Source organism: Brassica napus, chromosome A9 (assembly GCF_020379485.1).
Source record: "Brassica napus cultivar Da-Ae chromosome A9, Da-Ae, whole genome shotgun sequence".
In the NCBI taxonomy this organism is placed as follows: domain Eukaryota; kingdom Viridiplantae; phylum Streptophyta; class Magnoliopsida; order Brassicales; family Brassicaceae; genus Brassica; species Brassica napus.
In genome coordinates this window covers 7,044,991-7,069,875 of record NC_063442.1, presented here as the reverse complement: position 1 = coordinate 7,069,875, position 24,885 = coordinate 7,044,991, and the positions used below count along the sequence as shown (strand labels likewise).

The 24,885-nt window shown below is 39.1% G+C and overlaps 4 protein-coding genes across 9 annotated transcripts; 1 reads left to right on the top strand and 3 right to left on the bottom strand.

The window, feature by feature from the left end:
* Nucleotides 1–9: 9 nt before the first annotated feature.
* Nucleotides 10–10,273, bottom strand: LOC106436342. Of its 2 annotated transcripts, none has more exons than XM_013877300.3 (7): nt 8,504–10,273; nt 1,085–2,455; nt 921–975; nt 739–842; nt 563–653; nt 374–421; nt 10–254 (listed from the first exon to the last, which is right to left on the bottom strand). In XM_013877300.3, exons 2-7 carry the CDS (start codon nt 2,350–2,352, stop codon nt 186–188), a joined length of 1,635 nt encoding a protein of 544 aa, XP_013732754.1. In that variant the 5' UTR covers nt 2,353–2,455; nt 8,504–10,273; the 3' UTR covers nt 10–185. The 2 variants fall into 2 exon arrangements, with proteins under 2 accessions (XP_013732754.1, XP_013732755.1); XM_013877301.3 differs by lacking the exon at nt 8,504–10,273 and adding an exon at nt 3,137–3,227.
* A 250-nt stretch (nt 10,274–10,523) lies between these two features.
* On the bottom strand, nt 10,524–11,748 carry LOC106436349. Its single transcript, XM_013877311.3, has 2 exons — nt 11,185–11,748; nt 10,524–10,990 (listed from the first exon to the last, which is right to left on the bottom strand). Exons 1-2 carry the CDS (start codon nt 11,588–11,590, stop codon nt 10,851–10,853), a joined length of 546 nt encoding a protein of 181 aa, XP_013732765.1. The 5' UTR covers nt 11,591–11,748; the 3' UTR covers nt 10,524–10,850.
* Nucleotides 11,749–15,005: 3,257 nt separating this feature from the next.
* Nucleotides 15,006–19,566, top strand: LOC106436347 (subtilisin-like protease SBT2.5). Of its 3 annotated transcripts, none has more exons than XM_013877304.3 (11): nt 15,006–15,332; nt 16,153–16,357; nt 16,438–16,582; nt 16,651–17,045; nt 17,129–17,224; nt 17,294–17,366; nt 17,544–17,829; nt 17,916–18,241; nt 18,327–18,594; nt 18,661–18,942; nt 19,013–19,566. In XM_013877304.3, exons 2-11 carry the CDS (start codon nt 16,191–16,193, stop codon nt 19,420–19,422), a joined length of 2,448 nt encoding a protein of 815 aa, XP_013732758.2. In that variant the 5' UTR covers nt 15,006–15,332; nt 16,153–16,190; the 3' UTR covers nt 19,423–19,566. The 3 variants fall into 3 exon arrangements, with proteins under 3 accessions (XP_013732758.2, XP_013732759.2, XP_022548145.2); XM_013877305.3 differs by lacking the exon at nt 15,006–15,332 and adding an exon at nt 15,508–15,738; XM_022692424.2 differs by lacking the exon at nt 15,006–15,332 and adding an exon at nt 15,986–16,004.
* A 12-nt stretch (nt 19,567–19,578) lies between these two features.
* LOC106436348 (glycosyltransferase BC10) lies at nt 19,579–22,993 on the bottom strand. 3 transcript variants are annotated; one of them, XM_013877307.3, is made up of 11 exons: nt 22,651–22,993; nt 21,892–22,278; nt 21,698–21,796; nt 21,438–21,538; nt 21,275–21,346; nt 21,072–21,162; nt 20,684–20,764; nt 20,489–20,551; nt 20,275–20,397; nt 20,142–20,180; nt 19,579–20,038 (listed from the first exon to the last, which is right to left on the bottom strand). In XM_013877307.3, exons 2-11 carry the CDS (start codon nt 22,276–22,278, stop codon nt 19,907–19,909), a joined length of 1,188 nt encoding a protein of 395 aa, XP_013732761.1. In that variant the 5' UTR covers nt 22,651–22,993; the 3' UTR covers nt 19,579–19,906. The 3 variants fall into 3 exon arrangements, with proteins under 3 accessions (XP_013732761.1, XP_048595613.1, XP_013732760.1); XM_048739656.1 differs by having other exon boundaries at nt 21,892–22,272; nt 22,651–22,992; XM_013877306.3 differs by having other exon boundaries at nt 21,892–22,363; nt 22,651–22,991.
* Between the last annotated feature and the right edge of the window lie 1,892 nt (nt 22,994–24,885).

The following is a 24,885-nucleotide window of genomic DNA, read 5'->3' as shown; positions in this document are numbered from 1 at the left end:
GAGCTAACATTCTAATCAAATCTCTTATATAGCATTTTTAATATCCTGAAGTTTGGCAAATGGTACAAAACTCATGTGCGTTTTAACAAAAAAAGATTCTGAACTACCTGTCTAGTTTCTAGAGTCTCTGATCCAGAAGCTTATGCATTTTGATGTGGCTAAAGCTTGCGTCCATCAAGATTTTTTCATTTATGTAATCTGCTTCCACCCTTTGGTCCTATCTTCCGCGTTTTGGCGTCTGAACGAGGTCTAAGCTGCAACGGAAAGTGACCATTCAGTTTTAGATCTTTGATGAGAGTCCAGAAGATCGAAAATACTGAATATAAATCTGTGATCAAGGAAGGTAAAAGGGGCACAGGGAAAGACAACAAACCATCTTGATGTACTTGAGCTGTTTCAGGATCTCATCTGTTTCCAATTCCTGAGGAGAAGAAAAGAAGATGCATTTGTCTTACCTTTTAATGTATTCATTAGGAGTATGTAGAGAATCTGTCTTAAAAGACTCGATGACATGAATAAGATGAATATGTATAAAAAGTACTTTGTAAGAGAGTTTCTGAACCTGAGGGACGGCACAATCAGCATGTGATGGATCCCAAAAGACGCAGCAGAAGCATTCCCAGTCGTTGGTCTGTACCTCTGAGCGAGGAGCCCTGTCAACAGTTACAGATATGAGACAAATGATAGATGGCAAGATACAGGAAAGACAAGAGAACGTGCTAACAAATTTCACGTTACCTACGCCACTTTCCGCAAATATCTCCATTAGTATCCTCCTCTCTACATTGGAGCCAATTTACTGGAGAACGTGATTTCTTACCATTCTTGGCCTTCTTGAGATCCTGCAAAGAGAGAAGGATGACAACTTAACTCTATGGCAACGTAGAACACATTCTTATCCACTAACTGGGAGAGCTTACATGCATATATTCAGACTGCTCAATCTCCAAGGGTTCACCAACAAAAGAAGTATCACTGCATTAAAGATCAAATTGTTTTTGTATGTCAACGAGATCAAACAAAGGTCACTCACAATAGGACTCAGAGATGCAAAGGACTGGTGATAGTTGGAAGTTACATATACCTCATGGTTGGACCTGACCAGTCTGGAACATCCGCTTGAAACTCTTTTCCTACTCGAACTCCTATAACAAATGGTTCTGTAATTCTCCATTTCCGTTGTTCCCGTGGTCTCCCCTTAATCTTTGTCTTTGATGACTTCTTTTTCAAACAAGATCGACAGAGCCAGTCATCAATCTCTGCAACCTCTTTCATTCGAACACCGCAGCACCTCGTATGATATGCTTCTTCACACTCATCACAAATCAACATCTTCTCCACAGTTCCTGCCTTATCACAACGTTTGCACCGTCTGAAAGGGCTGCTACTATCGTCTGTATCTGACTCAGAATCTGTAGCTTCGTTTTCTCCAGTTTTACTGGAACCTGAAGCAAGTTCAGAACTGGATTGTGACGAGCAGCTGTCAGCTGCAATATTATTTGCTTTAGGCTTCTTCCGTGTATACACTAGAAAGCCATTAACCCGAGCACCACTAGATTTCACTTTCTGCTTCCTCCGGCTATACACAAGTAAGGTATCAGATGTATCACCATTAGATTTCACTAACTGCTTGCTTTGGCTGTAAACAGGTCTATGGCCACTATTCTTGATTTCTCCAGGGTTAACTATATGCCCCATTTGGCTATACTCAGAAGAGTGAGCTTGATCACCGCTTATCTTGGTTCCTCCAGAGACATGTTTGCTAAAACTACAATTATGAGATTTTACTCTACCTTTCTTTCTGCTGGTATACACGAGACAGTTATCAAATCGAGTTCTTCTTCTCTTGGTTTCTCCACAGTCGTGCCCAGAGTTAAAAACGTCATTAGCTCCTATTGTAGGAACACAACTGGTTATGCCTCTTTTTTCCTTCCGGCTATAAACAAGACAGTTGTTGAAGCGATTTTTCCCTTTTATGCTTTCTCCAGTGTTATGAACTGGGACAACTGAGTCATCGAGTGAATCATCCTGTTTCTTGCACTTTCCTGGGCTATTATCCTCAGTAACCCCAGGTCTCACGCTTCTCTTCCTTCGAGTATACACAAGTGAAGTCAGGGCCTTTTCCGGACAACTTGGTTGAAGTTTCGGATGTTCTAATTTATCAAGATTCATTGCATCAGGGACCGGAACAGCTTCAAGAAAGCTTACTTGAGACTCATCGGGAGGTTTGTGGATCATCTGATAAGTTTCAGCAAGCGACATCCAATTAAAAACAGGAGATGGGTCTTGATACTCAGATGCGTTCAGTAGAGTTGTTTCAACGGAAGCGCTGAACGAACTTTCCACCAACATGTTTGCCTGAGAAACCCAAAAAGTATCTGAACACACATCACTTCTTGTTGGTCAACAACTTCTTCATGAAGTCCCTTCGCAAAACCAATATCCTTCTCTTCTCCTAAATATCGAAAACAAAAAAAAAATGGAACATAAGACACTGACAGATACAATAAGTTCTCTTAAGACACTACTACCAAAGGGCTGCTCTTACTTGAATAATTTTGGGTACTGAATTCTAAAACCCACATATATTTCTCTAATCATCTCCAATCTCACATGAGAAACCCATTTCATCCCTCTAAATGATAAAGTGCAAACTTCCCACCCAGAAAAAAAAAAGTTTAATCCAGATGCTATTCAAATCCAGAGTCAAGCATCCAAGTTTCGGATCTAACCTGACTCAAATCTGGAAACCCGTGCCCTTTTAACAAAGCTAACACATGGATTATATGCACTTTTGATTAAGCAAAATCTAAAACCATAAGGTACATATATAAAACGATTATGCAGTAAGCAGATTTCTCTTCTATGGTAAAGCTGCAGTTGTAAATCGAAGCAATCTAATGTACAATTTCTGATTGTTTTCAGTCATCCTTAGGCCTCCTGAGAAGTTCATAACAAAACATACTCCCTTCTTATGGAAACCCTAAGAACAAAATCAAATAGGCACAACAAAAACCACCGGAGACTAAATGTAACAGTATGGTTAGAACTGAGTAACCAGAGTCCAATCTAGAGCTCACCAAGAACTTAAGATAGGAGAAATCAAGACTAGAAAGTGATCTAAAAGAAGGATCACCTTGAAGAACAGGATCTCAGGGATAAATGTGCTAGCTTTGGAGCTTTGCGAGAGAGAGAGATAAGGTTGAGATGACTGAAATGATTTTCTGATTATTTCCTGAAAGCTGTAGTCAGCTGGTACATAAAGGAGATCTCAAACGGTCACATACGACCTATTTGCTGACTCCACAAAAGACAAGAACTAATGGGACAAACCCCAAGTTTATTTGAACCAAAATGAAAATTGAAATAAAGCATAACGGTTTGGTGTGAACCTGTCACACTACTCCCCTTTTCAGAACATCCTTGTCCTCAAGGATCAAAGTTTGGAAACTTGGCGATGAAGTCTTGGTAGAATTCCCAGGTGGCTTGGGCTGGACTGAAACCCTTCCACTGCACAAGAACCTTAGTAACCGCTGCATTGTGGTGTTTCACCATTTTCTTTTCCAGAATGCATTCGGGTTCCTTTGCGTTTCCCAAATCCTGATAGTATTGTGGCAACGCAGGTGCACCAGATGGGGGATTGGGGCAGAGCTTCAACTGGCTGACATGAAAGGTGTCATGAATCGCAGTACCAGCAGGCAGGTCGAGCTTATACGCGACAGACCCGATCTTTTCCAGAACACGAAAGGGGCCGTAGAAGCGGGGTGAAAGCTTGTGAGGCACGTTTCTGTTCTTGAGAGAGTGCTGCCTATAGGGCTGAAGCTTCAAGTACACGTGATCACCCACTTTGAACTCTCTGTGAGATCTGCGCGAGTCTGCTGATTGTTTCATACGGTTCTGGGCCCTCAGAAGGTGAAACTTCAACATGTTGATGATCTCCTCGCGTTTCTGCAAACTGCGGTCTATGACTGCTGAAGAGCTCTCACCGGGAAGATACGGGAGGTGCGTTGGAGGAACCTGACCGTAGACAACTTCGTAGGGAGTGCATCTTATCGCAGAGTGGTAAGTGGTGTTGTACCACCATTCAGCTAGCGGGAGCCATTTAGACCAAGACTGTGGGGTTTCGGCTGTCATACAACGGAGGTATGTCTCAAGGGTTTTGTTGGTAGCTTCTGTTTGACCATCGGTCTGTGGGTGGTATGCCGTGGAGTGTTTCAGATCAACTCCCTGCACGCGGAACAACTCTTTCCAGACCTCACTCAGGAATGTGGGGTCGCGATCACTGATGATGTCTTTCGGCATACCGTGAAGCTTGAAGATGTTATCGAGATATACCTGAGCAACTTCGATAGCTGTGTAGGGGTGAGAGAGCGCGATGAAATGAGCGTTCTTGCTGAGTCTGTCAATGACGACCATGATGCAATGTTTCCCACTTGAAGGAGGAAGCCCTTCAATAAAATCCATGCTTATGGACTCCCACACGCCGTTAGGGACAGGTAAAGGGTGAAGGAGGCCGGGTTTAGCTGCTAAGTCGTTCTTGTTCTGTTGACATATGGTGCAGTTCCGAACATAATGTTGGATCTCCACATTCATTCGAGGCCAGAAGAACAGAGACTTGATTCGCTGAGCAGTAGCGTCGCGACCAGAGTGGCCCCCAACAGCAGAGTCATGAAGCCACTTCAAGATGTGAAGCTTTACCTCTGCGCTGTTTCCCACAACCAGTTTGCCTTTCCTTCGCAGCTCATCATTTGCAAAAGTGAAGGAAGGGTGGGATTTCTTATCTGCCTGCAGCTCAGTGATGATCTTACGCAGAGTAGGGTCGGAATGCCACAACAGTTTTATGGAATCATAAAAGCCGTGGTGAGATTGAGACAGTGTGATGTGGAGAAGTTGAGAGCTCGTAACTCGTGACAGAGCGTCGGCCACAACATTCTCTTTGCCTTGCTTGTATTGTATCTCAAAGGTGTACCCCATTAGTTTTGAGAGCCACAGATGCTGAAAGGGAGTGGTGATCTTTTGTTCCATCAAGTATTTCAAGCTCTTCTGATCTGTCTTGATGATGAATGGTCTGTGTGCTAGGTACGCGTGCCATGTCTGCACCGCATGCACTATTGCCAGCAGTTCTTTCTCGTAGACAGAAAGCGATTGATGGCGAGGACCTAGCGCTCTGCTGATAAAGCAAATAGGGTGGTTCTCCTGCATCAAGACCGCGCCAATGCCTGTGTTTGAAGCATCTGTTTCGACCGTGAAAGGCTTCTCAAAGTCAGGCAAAGCTAGGACTGGAGAGGTCGATAAAGCAGTTTTGAGTTTCTTGAAGGAATAAGAGGCTTCGGTTTGCCAGTTAAAGCCATCTTTCTTCAAGAGGGTTGTCAACGGTCTAGCGATGATGCTGTAGCTTTGTATGAACCGTCTGTAGTAGTTTGCCAGGCCCAAAAAACTACGAAGCTGCTTCTGTGTAGTGGGAACAGGCCATTGCTCGATTGTCCTGATCTTGCTTGGGTCGGTACTGACACCTTCTGCAGAGATGAAATGACCCAAGTACTCTATGACAGTTGCTCCGAACGTGCATTTAGAAGGCTTAAGGTACAACTGCTGTTGCTGGAGTATCTGAAACACTTCGCGTAGGTGTTTAAGATGGTCTTCCCAACTGGAGCTGTAGATCAAGATGTCATCAAAGAAGACAAGGAGAAACTTGCGCAGGACACCTTCAAAAATCCGGTTCATCAGGCTTTGGAACGTGCAAGGCGCATTGGTAAGGCCGAATGGCATAACCAGGTATTCGTAATGACCCGAGTGTGTCTTGAAAGCCGTTTTGTAGACATCATCAGGGGACATGCGAAGTTGATGGAAACCAGCGCGGAGGTCTAGCTTGGTGAAGTACTTAGCGCCTCCCAACTCATCAAGTAAGTCCTCAAGGAGAGGGATCGGGTACTTATCTTTGATGGTTTGCTTGTTCAGACCCCTGTAGTCAACACACAGTCTCCAAGTGCCGTCTTTCTTCTTAACGAGGACTACGGGAGAAGCGTAAGGGCTTGAGCTGCACTGAATGATGCCTTGACTTAACATGTCCCTGATCATTTTGTCAATGGCGTCTTTCTGGAGCGATGAATAGCGGTAGGGTCGCAAGTTCACCGGATTGGCGCCTGATTCCAGAGGGATTCGGTGATCATAGCCATCTCTGAACGGTGGTAGCTCAGTTGGTTCTTCAAAGAGGGGAGAGAAATCACTGAGGAGCTCCTGTAGATCAGGGTTGTCAGCCATTGTGTTATCTCCAGCGGATAGGTGAGATAGGAGGGAGCTAGGTTCGAGGCCCGCTGCTTGTGCCTCTGTGATTTCTCGCACATGTAGCAAAGCTATTTGCGGTTGCTTGGACATTAGCTTGTCTAAGGTGCCGCCTTTGATGACTTTGCAACCGTCCTTTGTGACTCCCCGCAGCACATTCTTCTGTCCGTTTAGTGTGAATTCCATTCTTGGGTTGAGGAAATCCCACAAGATAGGACCTAGCGTGGACAGCCACTGAACACCTAACACCAAGTCACATGAGTCTAGGGGGAGAGTCCTGATCTCAGAGGTGTAGGTGTAGCCTTGAGCCTTCCAAGTGAAGTTGCTACACTTGTAACGCGAGAGCATGGTGTTACCGCTTGCGGCGATTACAGCCATGGGTCCTGTCTTCTCCAGTATGCAGCCCATCTCGTTCGCAACATTGATGTCTAAGAAGTTGTGAGTACTCCCGTTGTCAATCAATATGTAGAGCTTTCTCTTGCCGTACTGACCGATAACTCTCATGCAGTTAAAGGTGGAGGAGCCATTTAGAGCATTGATAGAGATCACCGGTGTGTCTACCTCTTTGCTTGCAGTGGTTGCGGCTTGAGTATTTTCTAACTCCTCCTCAGAGTCGGAAGAAAGCGTCTCATCATCGTCGCCTTCCATGACGTAAATTTGAGAGCGTCTGTGTTTGGAACTATGGCCTGGTGTGTAGACCTCGTCACAGAACATACAGAGACCTTTTGCTCTCCTGTCTTGCATCTCTTGGTAAGAGTACTTTCGGGGTGGTTTATCGTTGTTTGTGGGAAAGGTAAGGGCTTTAGGGGTGGAGTTTTGTGTAGTTGGGGTCGGGAGTAGGGGAGGGTTTTTGTGGTAGTAAGGTTGGTTTTGTTTATGGGTGGGATTGAAGGGAGCTTTGGGTTGTTTGGAGGGTGTGTGTTTAAGGGAGGATTCGTGAAGCATGGCGATCTTCGCAGCCCCAGCGACGGATGAGACCTCAAACTGCCTAGTGTGGAGTGACAGATGACGGTTCAGGTTGGCTAGGAAGATGCTTAGGGCGTGAGCCTCTGGGAGGATGAGTCTCATTCTGGCGGTTTCGAACTTGTCGAGAAACTCAACCACCGAGTCAGAGCCTTGTTTCAACTCGACCAGCTCAGCCAGTGGATCATCGTAGAGCTCGCTGAAGCGACCAGAGATGGCCACAACATATTCAGTCCACGAAGGGAAGATCCCGTAACGTGTACTCATATAGTTGTGGTGCCATTGGGTGGCTTTACCGGTGAGGTGCATCGACGCTAAGCGGACCTTAAGCTCCGGTGCGGTGTTGTCGATGTCAAAGAACTGTTCGCAGTTGGAAATCCAGTCGCGAAGGTTTGTGCCGTCAAAAGATGGGAACTTTATCTTTGAAAGGCGCGAGGCTAAGCCGTGGTGGGGTGAGGGGGTTCTATCTGGGCGTTGGTCAGAGTAACCGGTGGTATCGGGGGGGTCGGGGGGTTGGTTAGGGTTGATGTTTGAGATGGGGGTGGGTGGGTGAGACGGGCCAGGGTCCATCGGGGCTTTTCCGACGGCTTGGAGGGGGGAAATGTTGTTGAACATCATCGCCTCAAGTCTGTCGAAACGGGAGTTGAGGGAGTCGTTCTGGTTCTTAACCTCCGCTGCGAGGAGGGTGTGTAGCGAGCGCATCTCGTCGACCTGTTCGGTCAGAGATCGTTCCTGGAGCCGTGTTTCCACCATTGCAGCGCCGAGAATCGAGAGACTTCTGATACCAATGTAACAGTATGGTTAGAACTGAGTAACCAGAGTCCAATCTAGAGCTCACCAAGAACTTAAGATAGGAGAAATCAAGACTAGAAAGTGATCTAAAAGAAGGATCACCTTGAAGAACAGGATCTCAGGGATAAATGTGCTAGCTTTGGAGCTTTGCGAGAGAGAGAGATAAGGTTGAGATGACTGAAATGATTTTCTGATTATTTCCTGAAAGCTGTAGTCAGCTGGTACATAAAGGAGATCTCAAACGGTCACATACGACCTATTTGCTGACTCCACAAAAGACAAGAACTAATGGGACAAACCCCAAGTTTATTTGAACCAAAATGAAAATTGAAATAAAGCATAACGGTTTGGTGTGAACCTGTCACACTAAAACACCAAAAATTCAATTCCAGTAATCCACAAACGTACATATATAACCCCTTCAACAACAATACAATGAGAAGAACACATAAGTAATCGCTTTTACCAGATGACTATCAAGAGTCAAGGGAAACGCTTTTTGGGATTCTCCGAGTTGTAACCTTTGTCTGCACTTATTATTATGCCACTATCACGCAGGCTCCCCCCTCTCTCTCTCTCCTTTCTCTAATCGCTCTCTATCTCTCTGTGGCAAACAACTGTCTTCTGATTTTTCTGTGGGACTTTCTTTTCATATATAAAGCTTCAGAATCTTATTTATATAGTTTCACCGCTCAGATATTTTTTTGCTTGTGTTAAAAGTGTCTTGTCTTCTAAATTTATTGCTTTCTAATCCTGAATCAATGTCACACAATTCAATATTTTATTGTTTAGAAACAAAGTTTTAAAAGCAAATAAGAATGAATGGAATCACACTGAACCTTATATACACACATACATAGTGTTCAGCTGTAAAAAGTTACATGTGTCCTTGGACTTCATAACAGCACGTCAGCACCAAACTACATCTGATCCTGCAACACCTATTGAATCCTAAACCATAACAATACTTGCCTATGCAATTTTACTAAATCTTTAGGTCCAAATAAAGCTTCTCTCTTAAACGCTTCACAGTCGTCCTCCTCTTCCCTCTTTATCTTCTACAAGTTGCTTAAGCTTGTCAAGGGCCTAAAATATTGACAAAGAATGTGTCTGTCTACTAATGCCAATGGTCAGAAATAGCACAAGCAGTTGCTTTTCCTCACATATATTATCCAAAATCCAACTCTAATGAAAGCATGCTCCTCATGGTTCTGCTAACAGCTGAATGAAACTACTAATACATTATGCAAGCAGTCTTTTGACCAAGCCATAAGATACCTTTTATAGGAAAACTATATAAGAGATTAAAAATAGGGAGAAAATTTCAGAAACCCAACTGCACCTCGGTGAAGTCTGAACAATCTTCATCTTTCTATCTTCTGGTGTTTCTCCATCCCTCTTAACTACTTTTTCACATAGTTGCAAGTGTGCTCATGTAAAAGACAGTTCTTTCCCAATACCTCCTAACAGACAAGGGAAATTATATGATAAAACTGCTATACTAATAGTGTTGCAACAAAAAAGAATTAACTGGAATCATTGTATCATAAATAGAGAAGAAAAGCAGCTCTTTCAAATTCAGTCAACCCTATGCAGCCGTAAATCACATGCTCCATCCACTAAATTAGGAGCTTATATGCATTGCATTGAGATATAAATATCTTTGTATGTCAACCAAACCAAACCAAGGCCACTCATTTTGCCATTTTGGTGAAATGAAACCCCATTTCACCTAGTAGATATTTTTTTTTACCACAATAGGACTCAGAAATTCATAGGACTGTTGGTTGCCTTCCTGGCTTATCACAAATAATCTACTGTCTGTATCCTTTTGTGACGCCTCGGCATCAGAGGAATCACAATCTGTTGACACTGTCTGAAAGCACTGAACTAAAAGAGCATGAAAACTGACAATAGAATGTTAATAATCATTTTTCTTGGTCTCTCTTGGGTCATCTTGTCGAAATAAGTAGTTACCTGCATATTCAAAACACTCTAACGCATCAGATTCCTCACCAAAACACTGAGAGTAAAAATTGATTGCTTGATGATTGTTAACGTTGTAATATGTATGAGCAGATTACCTCAAGTTTGACCTTCTGGCGTCTGCTACGGTTTTAATTCACAGTCAAAGAAAGCAAAACAATCTCTGTTTAATTATTAGCTTCAGTTCTTTTACGAAAAAGCTGTGTTGTGAGTTGTGATTTGATCTCAACTAACGAAGTAAACGGACTATTGTTTGAATTGGTTAAAACTCTAAACTGATTTCAGTTGAATGCATCATTTCCTTGAAAAAAACAAACAGAGTTTACATGAAACTGAGTTTACTTACTCTGTTACAAGAACCAAGCCCTTCGATAACACACCCATTTGATGCATGTGACATCGATCATAGGCTCATTGTAATAACTGTAGTGAAGCAGTATTCTATATATAGACCATCAAGGCATAAGAACGATGCAACCTATCTTTTCTACCAAGTTCCATGACAAGCAATAAACAAATACTGGAGGAAACAAACATAACAGGGGGTATTGATTTTAGAATACAACTTATAATGGTTAACATTGCTACGAGCATCACGATGAACTCCGGCTTAAGAAAATGAAAGAAGCTCCCACCAAGGTTAGTATATAAAAACTTTATTAAATATAGTCAACAAAGGCGTAAAGATGGCCAACCAAACATCATATAACCCCGATGTATGGTTTGCAACTGTACACATACAACCTCATCAGCCTCAGGAAGCATCTCCTTTTCCAAGCCCGTATATGCAAACCAATGGACTTCATCGCGAGCTGCACATGTTTAAATCACTCTTCATTGTCTCCTCCGTGTTTAAACGAGTAAAAAGGATCAGGAAACTGCGCTAGCTTGACTTCCAGCATCTCATTCCCCGGAATGTTCAACTCCACGCTACCTTCTACCTCTTGTGTAGACGAAGAACCATCATCTTTCATTTCAACAACGCAACACCATAAATATATATATCAGGAAATCAAATTCCAGCTCCATTCGTAATAAAAGATCTTAGCTTATTGCTTTCTAACACAGTGATTGAATAAAAATCCACACTTTAGGAGACACCTCAAAGCCCAAAGGAACCATTTTTAGACACAAAACAAGAAACCAAGTGAAACCCATTACCAAGAGGAATGAAGAAAGAGGAACGAGGCGAGCCAGAAGGAGAGAACAGAGAGAAAGCTTCCTCCTCCGTCAACGGATTCGTCACCCTATCAACCAAATTGGCGATCTTCGCGGCCGTGCTCTGATGAGGCGGGACCCAGAAGGAGGAGCCTGGGGCGAAAGGGAGCCAATCAGGAGTCGAATTCTGAACGACGATCCTCCGAACGAACTCGTTCAGCTTCTTGAGAACCGCGGCTTCGGCCTCGGCTTTGGACGTCGCTGACGAGGAAGAATCGAGGTCGATCTCGATGACGTGCGGCTTTGAGGAATAGAGACGGCGGCTGAAAGAGACGAGGCTTGGCTCGTTGAAGCGACGGAGGAAGAATCTCCCCTGGGGAATTAGGGTTTTTAACGAGATTCGGGACATTTTTAGAGAGAGGGAGGAAGAGAATCAGCTTTCGAGATTTATAGAGAGAGAAAGTAGAGAGACGACAGGATGAATGTCACGTGACTCACGTGTGTGCAACTGAAACGGGTAGATCCGACCCGGGTATAGAATTAAAAGAGAACTGTTTAGTTTGGGCTTGATATGGGCCGACTGATCGAGTGAGGAATAGTCTTCTTGGTAGATGCGATTTTACCCAATCCCCTAATATTGTTGTCAGTGTCATAGAATCTTATTTCTAAAATGTGTATGGAACTATGTTCGTGGTGTGTATAGATAGATGCACGTGAATATATGGAGATTGTGAGTCCATATGTGATAACGTGTTTTTTTTTGGGCTTAACTATGTGATAACGTGTTGCTTGTACTATGCACGTGAATATGTGATTTTATAGTATCAAGTCATATCATATGCCATGATGACCCATGACATTGGATATGGTTTTATCTATCATGCCATTGCCGCCATCGTTCTTGGCTATAACTAGAATTTGACCACGTAGCCTCGCGGTCGCGGATATTGTTTTTATTTTATTTATGTAACAAATAATTAAATGTTTGAGAGTAATGATTGAGTTAGATCATGGCTGATGGTGCTCTATGAGAGAGTTAAATTCACCATTTTTGGAAATTGAGGTTTCATTGGGGCTCTTGTAACTTCACAGTATATTGCAAGTGGTGGCCTCTTTGATGTTGTTGAAACCACAATGGCAAGAACAGTTTGACTTTAAATCAGAACTAAACGTATAAATTCGCTGACACACTCTCTGACGAACTCGACGACGTAAGTTAGAAAGTATGAGTTTGCAGAATTATGAAAAACAGAAGAAGAACACGGAAAAGATAGAAGATGGACACAAGTACTCAGAGTTCACCTATAATGGATATGTCTCTGGAAGCTTGACAAGAGGCAATCCACTATAATCTTAAGAACAAAGATATAAAACTTCTCTCTCTCTCAAGCTTACAATAGGCTTTACTTGGACAAGAGAGAATAGTACACACGAGCTCCTCTTATATAGTAGAAATCGATTACATTAACCTAGTTGGATTAAGACATTCGCCCCTTTCCATAAACCTTTTAGTAAATATTCTAAAATACTTGTCAATTTTCATAACTCCATGAAAGTAATATTTCCAGGATCCTATCAATTTTCATATCTATAAAAGTGATATTTCCCTTTTCTAATATGACGTCTTTGTCTTGGTTTAAATTATGCGATCTTGTTTGATTTCTATCACCAAATCCTGACGAAGTTCCTGACAGATTCCTGACGCAGACTCTGATGCAGTCCTCGACGAATCCCAACAGATGTGTTGGTTTTGTTTCAAAATCTCCGTTCTGTTGTTTTATCTGCTGCTCAACAATCTTGATGTCTATATGTTGATGACGAGCCAGCTTTTTCTCTGCCAACATATATATGATTCAAGTATTTTAATCTAGCAACAAAAAGTGATATGCGACCTCTACAAAGATGAAATTGTACTAACATTATGATGAGTATTGTTTTACCTTTTCTTGAAAGGTATTTTTAGTGGTCGTTCCTTAATATTTTCTTCTAAACGAACATGGTATCCTCCATTCTTGTCATATATTCGTCTTTTCCTTTCATATCTTGCTTTTCATATTTCAAGTAATTGTGTACCATTTTTGTATACTGCCCTGTTGATATTCAAAATTATACACTGATATTAAAATTTTACCCCGGGTAAAAGTAACTTCTAGATCCGTCATTGGACGAACCTATCTTATTTGACGGAACTTGTAGAGGGATGCAATTCATCCCCAACACATACAATTTTAAATATATAATATCCCTTTTTAAAGCCATATATAATTCATGATTCCATTGCAAAGAAAATCTACTCGCACCTTACAACAGTTTCAGATGAAGATAATTTGCCTTATAGTAAATAATCCAAACTTAAGACCAAAATAAATTTAATTTGATTTCATACTTGTTCCTCTAAAGTGAAGTAACGAACTTGAGCTTTGCGTGTCTTCTAAAAGATGGTTGTACACTTTTACTACGCCATTTGGCTACTTTGGTATATATATTTATATTGATTTTCTCTCTTTAGAATATTACCTCATAGATTTTAGCATTTACGTTTGAATTATGGGTAACAGTTGGGTACTCTTTTTCTTTTCTATAATTGTTTAAAATATAACCTCGTAGATTTCTCCTTTTCTCTTTAAAAAAAATAGGTTACTGAAATCTTGATTTCTCAAAATATTTTAAATATATTGTTACTTTTCTATAAGTATTAAAATTTCAAATGATTGTGAACATTTTTTGTAACTATATATAAATTCAAAATGTCATGATGTCATGTAGTATTTAATTATATGAATCTCAGTGACAAACTATATGACATTTTCTATTATTTACTAAAAACTGTAATTATCTAAAATATAATAGTGTTATTTCAAAATTATATACAAATTCCAAATCTCATATATTGATGTAAATTTCTATAAATTTCAATGCAAAACTATAAGAACTTTCTAAATTTGCATAAAGACATCGAAATCATCTCAAATAATGATCAAATCCCAACTTTAGATTTCAGTATGGATTTCCAAATCATTGAGTAGTCTCCCTTAAGCTATTTATTGTAAATTTTTACGGTTTCATTATGCCTTTTCGTATAAAGACACGTTTATGATTGAAAACAAACATCATTATTGAGTTATATAACACTGGCCCTCTAATTATGAATTTAATATTTAACTCTTTTATCAAGCAAAAAATATATTCAACTTTTTACCTGTAATAAGGCTGTAACCAATTTAAGTCAACAATATATATATATATATACACTATAATTTTCTCTTTGCACTTTTCAATGTTTCTCTCTCAAACTTCTTTTCTTTGTTTTCTGTCAACAATCTTCCAATTTAAGTTTGTTTAGGCCACATCATAATTCTGTATGGATAGCCAAAGCTAATATTTTTCAGGTAAAAAGATACCTTTTTAAAATACTTTATAAATGTAAAAGGTGAAATAACTATTGCACCACTAATGACATGAAACAGTAAAATCATCAATTTTCTGAAAATCATCCTGAATATTTTGGTACAGATAATAAATCCACATAACTATTCACTGAATAAAACACAAAACATTGATTTCACATATCTACTTTTTGAGGGGTAAAATAGTCATTTAACTACAAACTGACAGTCAATCTCGCGCGCGAATGGTCACTCTCCTTCCTCCCCACCTTCGGACAATCGGATATTTATGTAAATTCCACTACTAAACCCAAAAAATTGGATTTTTCTGTTAAATCCATAAACACTTCTTAAAACATAACAATTAATATTAGTCGCCATCATCTTCGCTCCGTTGTCTCCTTAATAACACCTTTATTTTTCATAAAGCAATATCAAGAAAAATTATTACTTTTTCTTCTCCATTTCTACCCCACACAACGCAACACACACACTCCATTCATCACTACATCACAGTAACTCTTTTGTTTTTATTTTTACTGAACTCTCGTGTCTCATTTTGATCCTTTGCTAGATCTCTCTTCTACCAAGAAAACCCAGAATCAAAACCACTCTATTAAAAGATCTGAACCAGTTTCTTCTGTGGGTTTGTTCTTTCTGCAAATGTAGTGAATAATAAAGTTATAACCTTTCGTCTCAAAAAAGCTACTTTTGTGTGTGTGTTTTGTCTGATTGCTGCGTCTGGATTCGTCTCGTGAAGCAAATGTAAGTTCGTACACATTATTGCCTTTTTTGGATTTTACTCTGTTCAACCTACAGTTTCTAAGCATAAAGGTAGACACTTTCTTATTTTTTTCTTTTCTATTTCGTCCGGGTTTTATACTTTGCTTGGATGGTTTGTGAAAGTGTGTGTTATTCTTACTTAGTCTTGATATTTTTTTTGATTTGATGATTTTAATTTTTACACTAAAAAATGTAGAGGGTTGAGAGGCAAAAGATTCTTTCTTCTATTTTCCTCTTCTTTGTTTGTCTCATTAATTGAAGAGCAATAGTTGTTATACTGTACTTACTGTTTTTCGGTTTCTAGCTTTTTCTTCTCTTATATAAATGGCATATGGTGGAGCTGAACTTTCTTTATTTGATTATTGTGTTTAGGCAAATTTCTCTAGGAGTAAGTACTATACACTTATAGGTTCTTTGTCTTCAAGCTGTGTTTTAGATTTTAAGTTCTTTCCTTTGGGTATGCTTATGCTCTTTATGTGTTTGATTCTCTGTCAAGTGAAACAGTCAGAAAGATGAATCTCTTTCCTTGTTCTTTTGTTTGGTGGTTTTTGCTACAATTTATCACTGGATTTTCAGTTTTGATGTTCTTGAGATGATTCTTGTGTCAGTTGTTTGAATATATGTTTGTCTTGTGGAAGGTTGGTCTTGTGGAAGGTTGGTCCTTTTAGACTATCTCTCTGAGAAGAGTGTATGAGATTAGATGATTAATGTCATTCTTTTTCAATATCTTTGTGGTTTTTGAGTGAACTGATAGTTTTTATTTATAGGATGCTAATGCATTCATTTGATTTTGATTCTACAGCAAATTAAAAGTTGGAGCTTCATTTTGTGCGAACCAGTATGGACATGGGGATGATATTTTTAGTAGTTTCGGCGCTTCTTGTTACTGTGACAGCAGATGTTTACATTGTGACTATAGAAGGAGATCCAATCATAAGTTACAAAGGTGGAGAAAATGGTTATGAAGCAACTGCTGTTGAATCTGATGAGAAGATTGATACATCAAGGTAACTTAGATAGATAGTTTCTCTTCTTTCATTTGGATATATGATTAAAGAAGAAGGGTCATATGTTATTTTTCTTTCAGTGAATTGGTGACATCGTATGCTCGTCACTTAGAGAGGAAGCACGATATGATCCTTGGAATGCTCTTTGAGGAAGGGTCATACAAAAAGCTTTACAGCTATAAACACCTCATAAATGGATTTGCAGTACATGTTTCTCCTGAACAGGTAAAAAAAAAAAGATTTTGAGATCAGTTCTAAGACTTTCTGTATTCATGTTCCACTACGTTTGCTAGGCAGAAACACTACGTCGCACCCCAGGTGTCAAATCTGTAAACAAAGACTGGAAAGTGAGAAGACTCACCACACATACACCAGAGTTTCTGGGACTTCCAACTGATGTTTGGCCCACAGGTGGTGGCTTTGAGAGAGCAGGAGAAGATATTGTTATCGGTTTTGTTGACTCTGGGATTTATCCTCATCACCCTAGTTTTGCATCTCACCATAGATTGCCTTATGGACCTCTTCATCACTACAAAGGGAAGTGTGAAGAAGATCCTCATACCAAGATGAGCTTCTGCAACAGGAAGATTGTTGGAGCCCAACACTTCGCTGAAGCTGCTAAGGCGGCTGGTGCATTTAACCCAAATATTGACTATGCATCGCCAATGGATGGTGATGGGCATGGAAGGTTCATCTCTATGGCCTTATAGTCTCCTAGTATTGTACTCAGAAGCCTTTCACTGTACTAAGCAATTCTGATTATTGTTTCAGTCATACAGCAGCTATTGCAGCAGGGAATAACGGTATTCCGTTGAGAATGCACGGTTATGAATTCGGAAGAGCAAGTGGGATGGCTCCACGTGCAAGGTAGATAGATAGTGAAAATGAAAGGTTGTTTTCTTTTGCTTCATAAGCTAAAAGGCTAATGTCTTTCAGGATTGCTGTTTACAAGGCTCTTTACCGGCTTTTCGGAGGATTTGTGGCTGATGTAGTTGCTGCAATTGATCAGGTAAGAGTAAGAACTTAGCACAAGTTAGAATAGATTCATCACATGGTATCATGGAACATAGTTCAGCTTAGTATAATGATTTATTCAGCAACATGAGTCAAGTAACCCTTCTAAATGCTATTTTTTCATAAACAATGCCTTGGTTGATATTAATTTAGAGATCTTCATGATGAGCAGGCTGTTCATGATGGAGTAGATATCCTGAGTCTCTCTGTTGGTCCCAACAGTCCACCAACAACTACTAAGACAACGTTCTTGAATCCATTCGACGCCACACTTCTTGGAGCTGTGAAAGCTGGCGTTTTCGTTGCTCAAGCTGCTGGAAACGGAGGCCCATTTCCAAAAACTTTGGTTTCATATAGCCCCTGGATAACTACCGTCGCAGCTGCAATTGATGACCGCAGATACAAAAACCATCTTACCCTTGGAAACGGAAAAATGCTGGCTGGGCTGGGATTATCACGTAAGAAAATACAAAAAGTTATGTTAACATTTGGCTTATAATAACAAGTTTCTGTTTTGATGAACTGTTTATGCATTCTTCTGCAGCATCAACTCGGCCTCATCGGTTGTACACACTGGTCTCTGCCAACGATGTTCTGCTGGATTCATCTGCGTCAAAGTACAATCCATCTGATTGCCAGAGACCAGAAGTCTTCAACAAGAAACTTGTTGAAGGAAAGATTCTTCTCTGTGGGTACTCTTTCAACTTCGTTGTTGGCACAGCTTCCATCAAAAAAGTTGTTGCGACAGTGAAGCATCTCGGAGCAGCTGGTTTCGTTCTCGTTGTTGAAAATGTTTCTCCAGGAACCAAATTCGATCCTGTTCCTTCTGCTGTTCCAGGAATCCTGATCACAGATGTGTCTAAGTCAATGGTAAATGAGAGCTTCTATGTTTTCACTTAACTCTCAGTCTAGTTTTGTGAGAATCTTAAAAACGCTGTGTGTTTTGCATCTTTAGGATTTGATTGATTACTACAATGTCAGTACAATAAGAGACTGGACAGGGCGAGTGAAAAGCTTTAAAGCTGAGGGAAGCATTGGAGATGGTTTAGCACCTGTTTATCACAAATCAGCACCTCAAGTGGCATTGTTCTCAGCTAGAGGACCTAATACAAAAGACTTTAGCTTTCAAGATGCTGATCTTCTTAAACCGGATATTCTTGCACCCGGTTATCTTATATGGGCTGCTTGGTGTCCAAACGGAACAGACGAGCCTAACTATGTTGGTAAGTAAGCATCTAAACATGTGGAGGTTCTTTTGAGAGTTTCTTACTTTGGGGTGTCTTGAGCAGGCGAAGGATTTGCGCTAATATCAGGAACAAGCATGGCTGCACCACACATAGCTGGGATAGCTGCATTGGTGAAGCAGAAGTATCCTCAGTGGAGTCCAGCTGCTATCAAATCAGCTTTGATGACGACCTCAACAGTTATAGATAGAGCAGGAAGGCTTCTTCAGGCACAGCAATATTCAGACACAGAAGCTGTGACGCTTGTTAAAGCCACTCCTTTTGATTACGGAAGTGGTCATGTCAATCCACATGCTGCTCTAGATCCTGGCCTTGTCTTTGATGCAGGTACTGTTTTCTCTGTTTCTCATCAATAATGTACAAAGATCTTTGATCAATAAGATTTTCTCTTGTAAAGGTTATGAGGACTATCTAGGATTCTTGTGCACAACCCCTGGGATTGATTCCCACGAGATTAGAAACTACACCAACACGCCCTGCAACTATGATATGAAACATCCTTCAAACTTCAATGCAGCATCCATCGCCATTTCTCACCTTGTTGGGACTCAAACCATAACAAGGAGAGTGACGAATGTGGCAGAGGTAGAAGAAACATACATCATAACAGCTAGGATGCAGCCTTCTACTGCCATTGAAGTGAACCCATCAGCAATGACTCTCAGACCTGGTGCTTCTAGAATTTTCTCGGTTACTCTGACCGTGAGATCGGTTTCTGGAGTTTACAGCTTCGGAGAGGTGAAGTTGAAAGGTAGCCGAGGGCATAAAGTGAGGATTCCGGTGGTGGCTCTGGGACATCGGCACTGAACAAATGTTGTTTGTGTGTGTAATATTTTTTTGTAATATGCAGTAATAAGAATGTAGCTCTAGAGAACTGAAAAAAGGGAGAATGCTTAATAGCAATTTGTATGATTAGTTTTTGATATAAGAACTCCTTTGGAGTTTCAGTGAGGTATGGTCAGATGCTGAACTTTGAATTGTATAAAACATCAAGCACTCTGCTAAGATTTTATATAAATAACAATGAGATGTAGTGAAAACAGATGAGTTTAAAATGTCTCAACGTCCCCAACCAAAAGAAATACACCAAACACTTCTCATGCTTCTCAAGATCATTTTCTCTTCTCTTACAAGGGCTTTGCAGCGAGTTATATCTTCTAGGGATTCTATTCCTCAAGTCCAAAACTTGGTTCATAGCATGTAATGGGACGTTGGCCAAAGAATCCCAGTCGAAAAGAATACCTTCTTTTGCTTTGCGTTTCATCAATCAATCAAAACGCCTCGTTGAGGTCTATGCCATGCTTGTGTAGTTTGGAAAGAGGTCGATCAGTTTGTTGAGAGTAGCTGCGTGGAATTTCCTTCCAAAGAGATAGCAAGGTCTTTTGATTCCGTTCCACATGCATGGTGTCCATGTTACTTCACCCTGAGTTTTGCAGACATAAGCATAGACATGAGAGTTATAATGAAGGTAGAGGTTGATTTACAACTGGTTACAAGTGGAGATGAATTGGTTTTGAAGCGTGTACCGTTCCCTCACTTGTAACACGTGAAACTGCGTCAATGGACTGCAAATGGATCAAAAGATATACCAAATAACTATCCCAATAGAAGCAAGCAAAGGAAGAGTTTTAAGAGATCATAGCAGTTTAGTGACAATACGGTGAGGTTCTTCAGTAACTCGTGTGTGACATCGTTGGGCAAGTACGTTCTTGGATGCCACTTTTTCTCAGACCAATCAACATATGTTACAGTCCAGTTAGCAATGCCACCAGGATCAAGCATCTGAGAGATTTTCCAAAGTATATTACCGATAAAGAAAGTATGAGATAGTGAAACACTTCCATTTTAGTTATAGAGTCAAATGGATTCTCACATGGAAGAATGTTGGCAAGTAGTGTTCATCCGCTATGCAGTTCTTGTTGCTCTCCACACCTGGCTGAATTAAAAAAAAGCAAGGGCTTAACATCAATGTGTGGCTATTTTTCATAGATCTTCATAGCATTGCCTCCATTAAATTCGAGAAGAAGAGGTTCGGAAGCAGATATTTTGAGGCTTAGGTCATACTCACCCGACAGTAGTCCCGGAACTTTGAGTAGTAAAGACTGTCTGCCACAGTTATTACAGCATGCTGACGCTTCATTGAGAACCACTGCACGAATATAGAGATAGAGTTTAACTAAGCCATGAAAACTTGTTAGAATACTATACCATGCCAGTTTTTGTCACTTGATCAAAATGCATCTCAATGACTACAAATGGAACCAAAAAATGATGTAAGATGGTGCATATATAACTAAGCCACACAGCTCTACTTAAAAGCCTTCTATCACATAAACCGGTTCCAACAATGACACAGAAATGATTCCTTATATTTGAGTCTTTGTATTTTAGTGATCTCGCATGTCTTTACAGAGTATGATGCAAACATAATACTAGATAAGCGAAATAGTTGTTACCTGTGCACCCTTTCGAAAATCTTCTTTTGGAATTTCCGGCAACATGTGATCCATATGCCTGCCGGTTCCATGTGGACCAGGATCGTCAAAGCTAAAGAATAAGAGAAAACTATATATATTAGTATAGAGAAGCCGGGAAGATATCTGGAAACATGTGTAACTATGATTCTGAGATCTCATCAACTTGAATAAAATGACTTTACCAGTCAACATAGCTGACATTGCTGTACATCATATAGTTGTACATATATTCAAAACTTCGAAGTGGCACACAACTGCAAAAACCCAAGAAACACTCTCAAGTTGGTTATGGCAAACTCAGAATATTCAAGTGAGAAGAGAAGTAAAGTCTCTGGAAGAGATTACCTATCAGAGAGTAAAACAAATTGCTGATTTTCAGGATCTCTTAGAGCATTGGTCAACAAACGTCTCTCGGCATCAATCATTGATATTCTACCCCAGATCACCTTCACAAAAACATACATATATATATGATTCTATTACCACAATCATGAAAATTACTACAGAACCAATGACACACACACACCAACTAAATGTAGTCATTATGACCAAATTAGAGAGTTGTCATGACATGATATCTACATATACCGGCATCAGAGACAAACCTCATCACTTCTAATTTCACGGTTAAGAAAGTAACGACTGGTGTGAACCGGCGTATCCTTTGATGCATGTATATACACTGAGAATTTCCCCTCATGACCCTGTCATGAAGTAATAAAAGTACAAAAAGTTCATTAACGACAGTATCTTCTTAGCCAGAAGCAAAAACATCTGACACAATTGATGAAGTCTTTACCTCGAGAAAGAGGTCCCATAGCTTTTCGAAAGGCAAAGTACCAGGTGTTAGGAACATAAATGCAATCTTAGAAGTCTTTTCGATGACGCGAGGGGAGCTCAACATTTCGCTAATCACTACACGAGCTGCGATCTCGTCATCAGAAAACTCCCTCGGCGAGGGTGGAAGCCAATCAGTAAGGGCCTTGCATCCATTAGATGAAAACATATAACAAGCGGAGTTGCGGTGATGAGGGAACATGTAAGCACCGATTACAAACATTGTTATCAGAGAAACCACTGCGGTGATCCATACTCGTTTCTTTGTAGGAGTACGGTGGTGGCGAGCACCAGGCAAAGACTGCGTATAACTTGTTCTGCCTAGAAGCCACCCTTTAACTGCCTTCATCTCATTAAAAAAAAGGCTTTATTGCATACTGCAACACCTCAACCTCAAATATTCTTTTAACCCACTGCACAACGCTTCAAACAAGCTTCACAAATAAAACATTTTTAAATATCAGAAATCCATAGAGACAAAACATACAAGGAAACAAAAGAGGAACTGCACAAGATGCAATTTTTGAACTAAGACAAACACACACACACACACACAATCATTCAAGCTCATTGCTTTAAGAGGAAACATCTCAATAAATAGTTTCCACAAATGTTTGCATCTCAAATCCTAGAATATATACTGTATATTTTTCAATTACAGTTTCCAAATCTAAAACCAAATCTGATCTTCTATTTAATAAAACAAGAGAATATATGGAACCTGGATCAAAACTTTGAAACGGCGTCGGATGGATCACACAGCTTGTTTGTTTCTGCCCAAAGATCCCGACTTTCAGCGAAGAGACACTCCAGGAGTATACGTATCGATTAATCGATATCTAGCCACGCTTTCCTTCTGTGTAGTTTCAATCTCTTACTCTTAAAAAAGTTTCCACCTTTTCACGATTTTGTTTCTTCTTCTGGTCTCTCTCTCTCTATGTATAATGAAGTTAGGTATGGACTCTGTACACCTAAGGGGAAGAAGAAGACAACGACGATGAAGAAGAAGAAGTCTCTGTCTCTTCGGTTCAAAAACAGAAGTAAAATTATCTTCTCTGGGAAGAGAGATTAGTAAGATTTTTTTTTTTTTTTGGTCAAAGAGATTAGTAAGAATTTTTTATTTATTTTAATTATAGTTAATAAGTTTAATAGCTGACGTGTATACACTTGTAATTGTATTATACTCAATACCCTTACAAAACAATGCACCATTAGACCGCGTGTGTTTATAAACTTCGTCAGATGCAAGGACAATTTTAGACCAGTTACCTGACGTATTTTTTTTTCTTTTTTGGTTCTGTTTTTTTTTTCTTTTGGTTGGAAAAGAAGTCTGAATTTATAAATGAGACCATTACCGGTTCATTAAATTTTCGTTATCACAATTATATAGGATTTTATAAATGTTCACTATGTCCAAAAATAATAATTTGGTTATGCTTCTGTTTGGTTTAATTCGACTCGATTATGGTTTAGTTCAATTTGAATTTGTTATCATATACAATATTAAGTATAGGGCAAATCTCCAAAATAGCACATTTTTAAGTTTATATCACAAAAATAGCACTCAAAAACTAAAATGACCAAAATAACATTTTATTTTTTGAAAAATTTAAATTTTTTTTATTTTTCAAAATTTGAAATCTTATCCCCAAAATCCCAATTCCCAACTCTAAACCCTAAAACCTAAACTCTAAACCCTAAACCCTAAACTCTAAACCTTAAACTCTAAATCCTAAACCCCACCCCTTAACTCTAAACCTTAATGTCTACACTAATTTACCATAGTGGTATAAACATTTATTTATTTCTTTTGATAAAACATTAAGTGTTATTTTTGTGACTTTTGACCTTGAGTGCTAGTTTGGGAACAAAAACTTGATTTAGTGTTATTTTTGTCTTTTTCTCTTAAGCTTAAGTATATCATCATACAATAACATAATATTTTGTTATGGAATTTAAAAAGGATTGGATGTGCAATAAATACAATTAGTAACGTGGAATAATACATATGTCAAAACAGTGCTATAGTTACACAATATGTAAATCAAATTTAAAATGCACAATTCTCTCAAATAATTTTTTAAATGTTTTTTTGTCACAAAAATAGTTTTCAAAGAAGAAAATAACAAAAATAGCTCAATTTTATTTTGAAATTTTTGAACTATATCCTCAAAATTTCATCACTTAACTCTAAATCATAAGTCGACTAGACGACAACCCGTCCGTTGCAACGGATTTTGTTTGATGATTTAATTTAAAAAAAATAAAAATAACAAAACATATTATTATACTTTTAGGATTATTTTTTCATATGTTGTGTGAGACTTATTTTACAACTAAAAACATGTTTTTATACATAAATTAAAGTTAATGTTTGTATTTTATAATCATGGTGTCTAGTGAATTTTTATCAACTTTCTACTTAATGCTAGAAAAAAAACTCATACATATAAATTTAAACCCAACACAACCCAAATTAAGAATTAGAATGAAAAAAAATAAAGTTAAATAAAGCCAATCGAGTCAATGTCAACATCAGACACTTTCTTATGTAATAATTTAATATTTTATTAAACTTATCCGATACTTAATAATTTTTTTAATTCATTATTTTTGTTAATTAAATAGTTTTAACATCATACTTGTCATCAATTTTTTTTTAAAAATCAGTTTAAATTTTATTTTTGTTTGGATTTTTTTTAAAGGGCTCCTTTTCATTTACAATCAAATATATATATCAAATACTCTTTTACATTTTTTTTTAGGATTTTAGGAAAGGAAAATTACTATCATATAACCTTTTACAATTATATTTCGTTTAAAACTTTAGAAAAATTAAATTGTTATCAAATAATTATTTTTATTTACTATTAAATAAGTTAAAAAAACACTATTTATACAATTTGTATCTATACTAATTTTAAACAGATGGTGTAATTTTTAGTATCATGTTCAT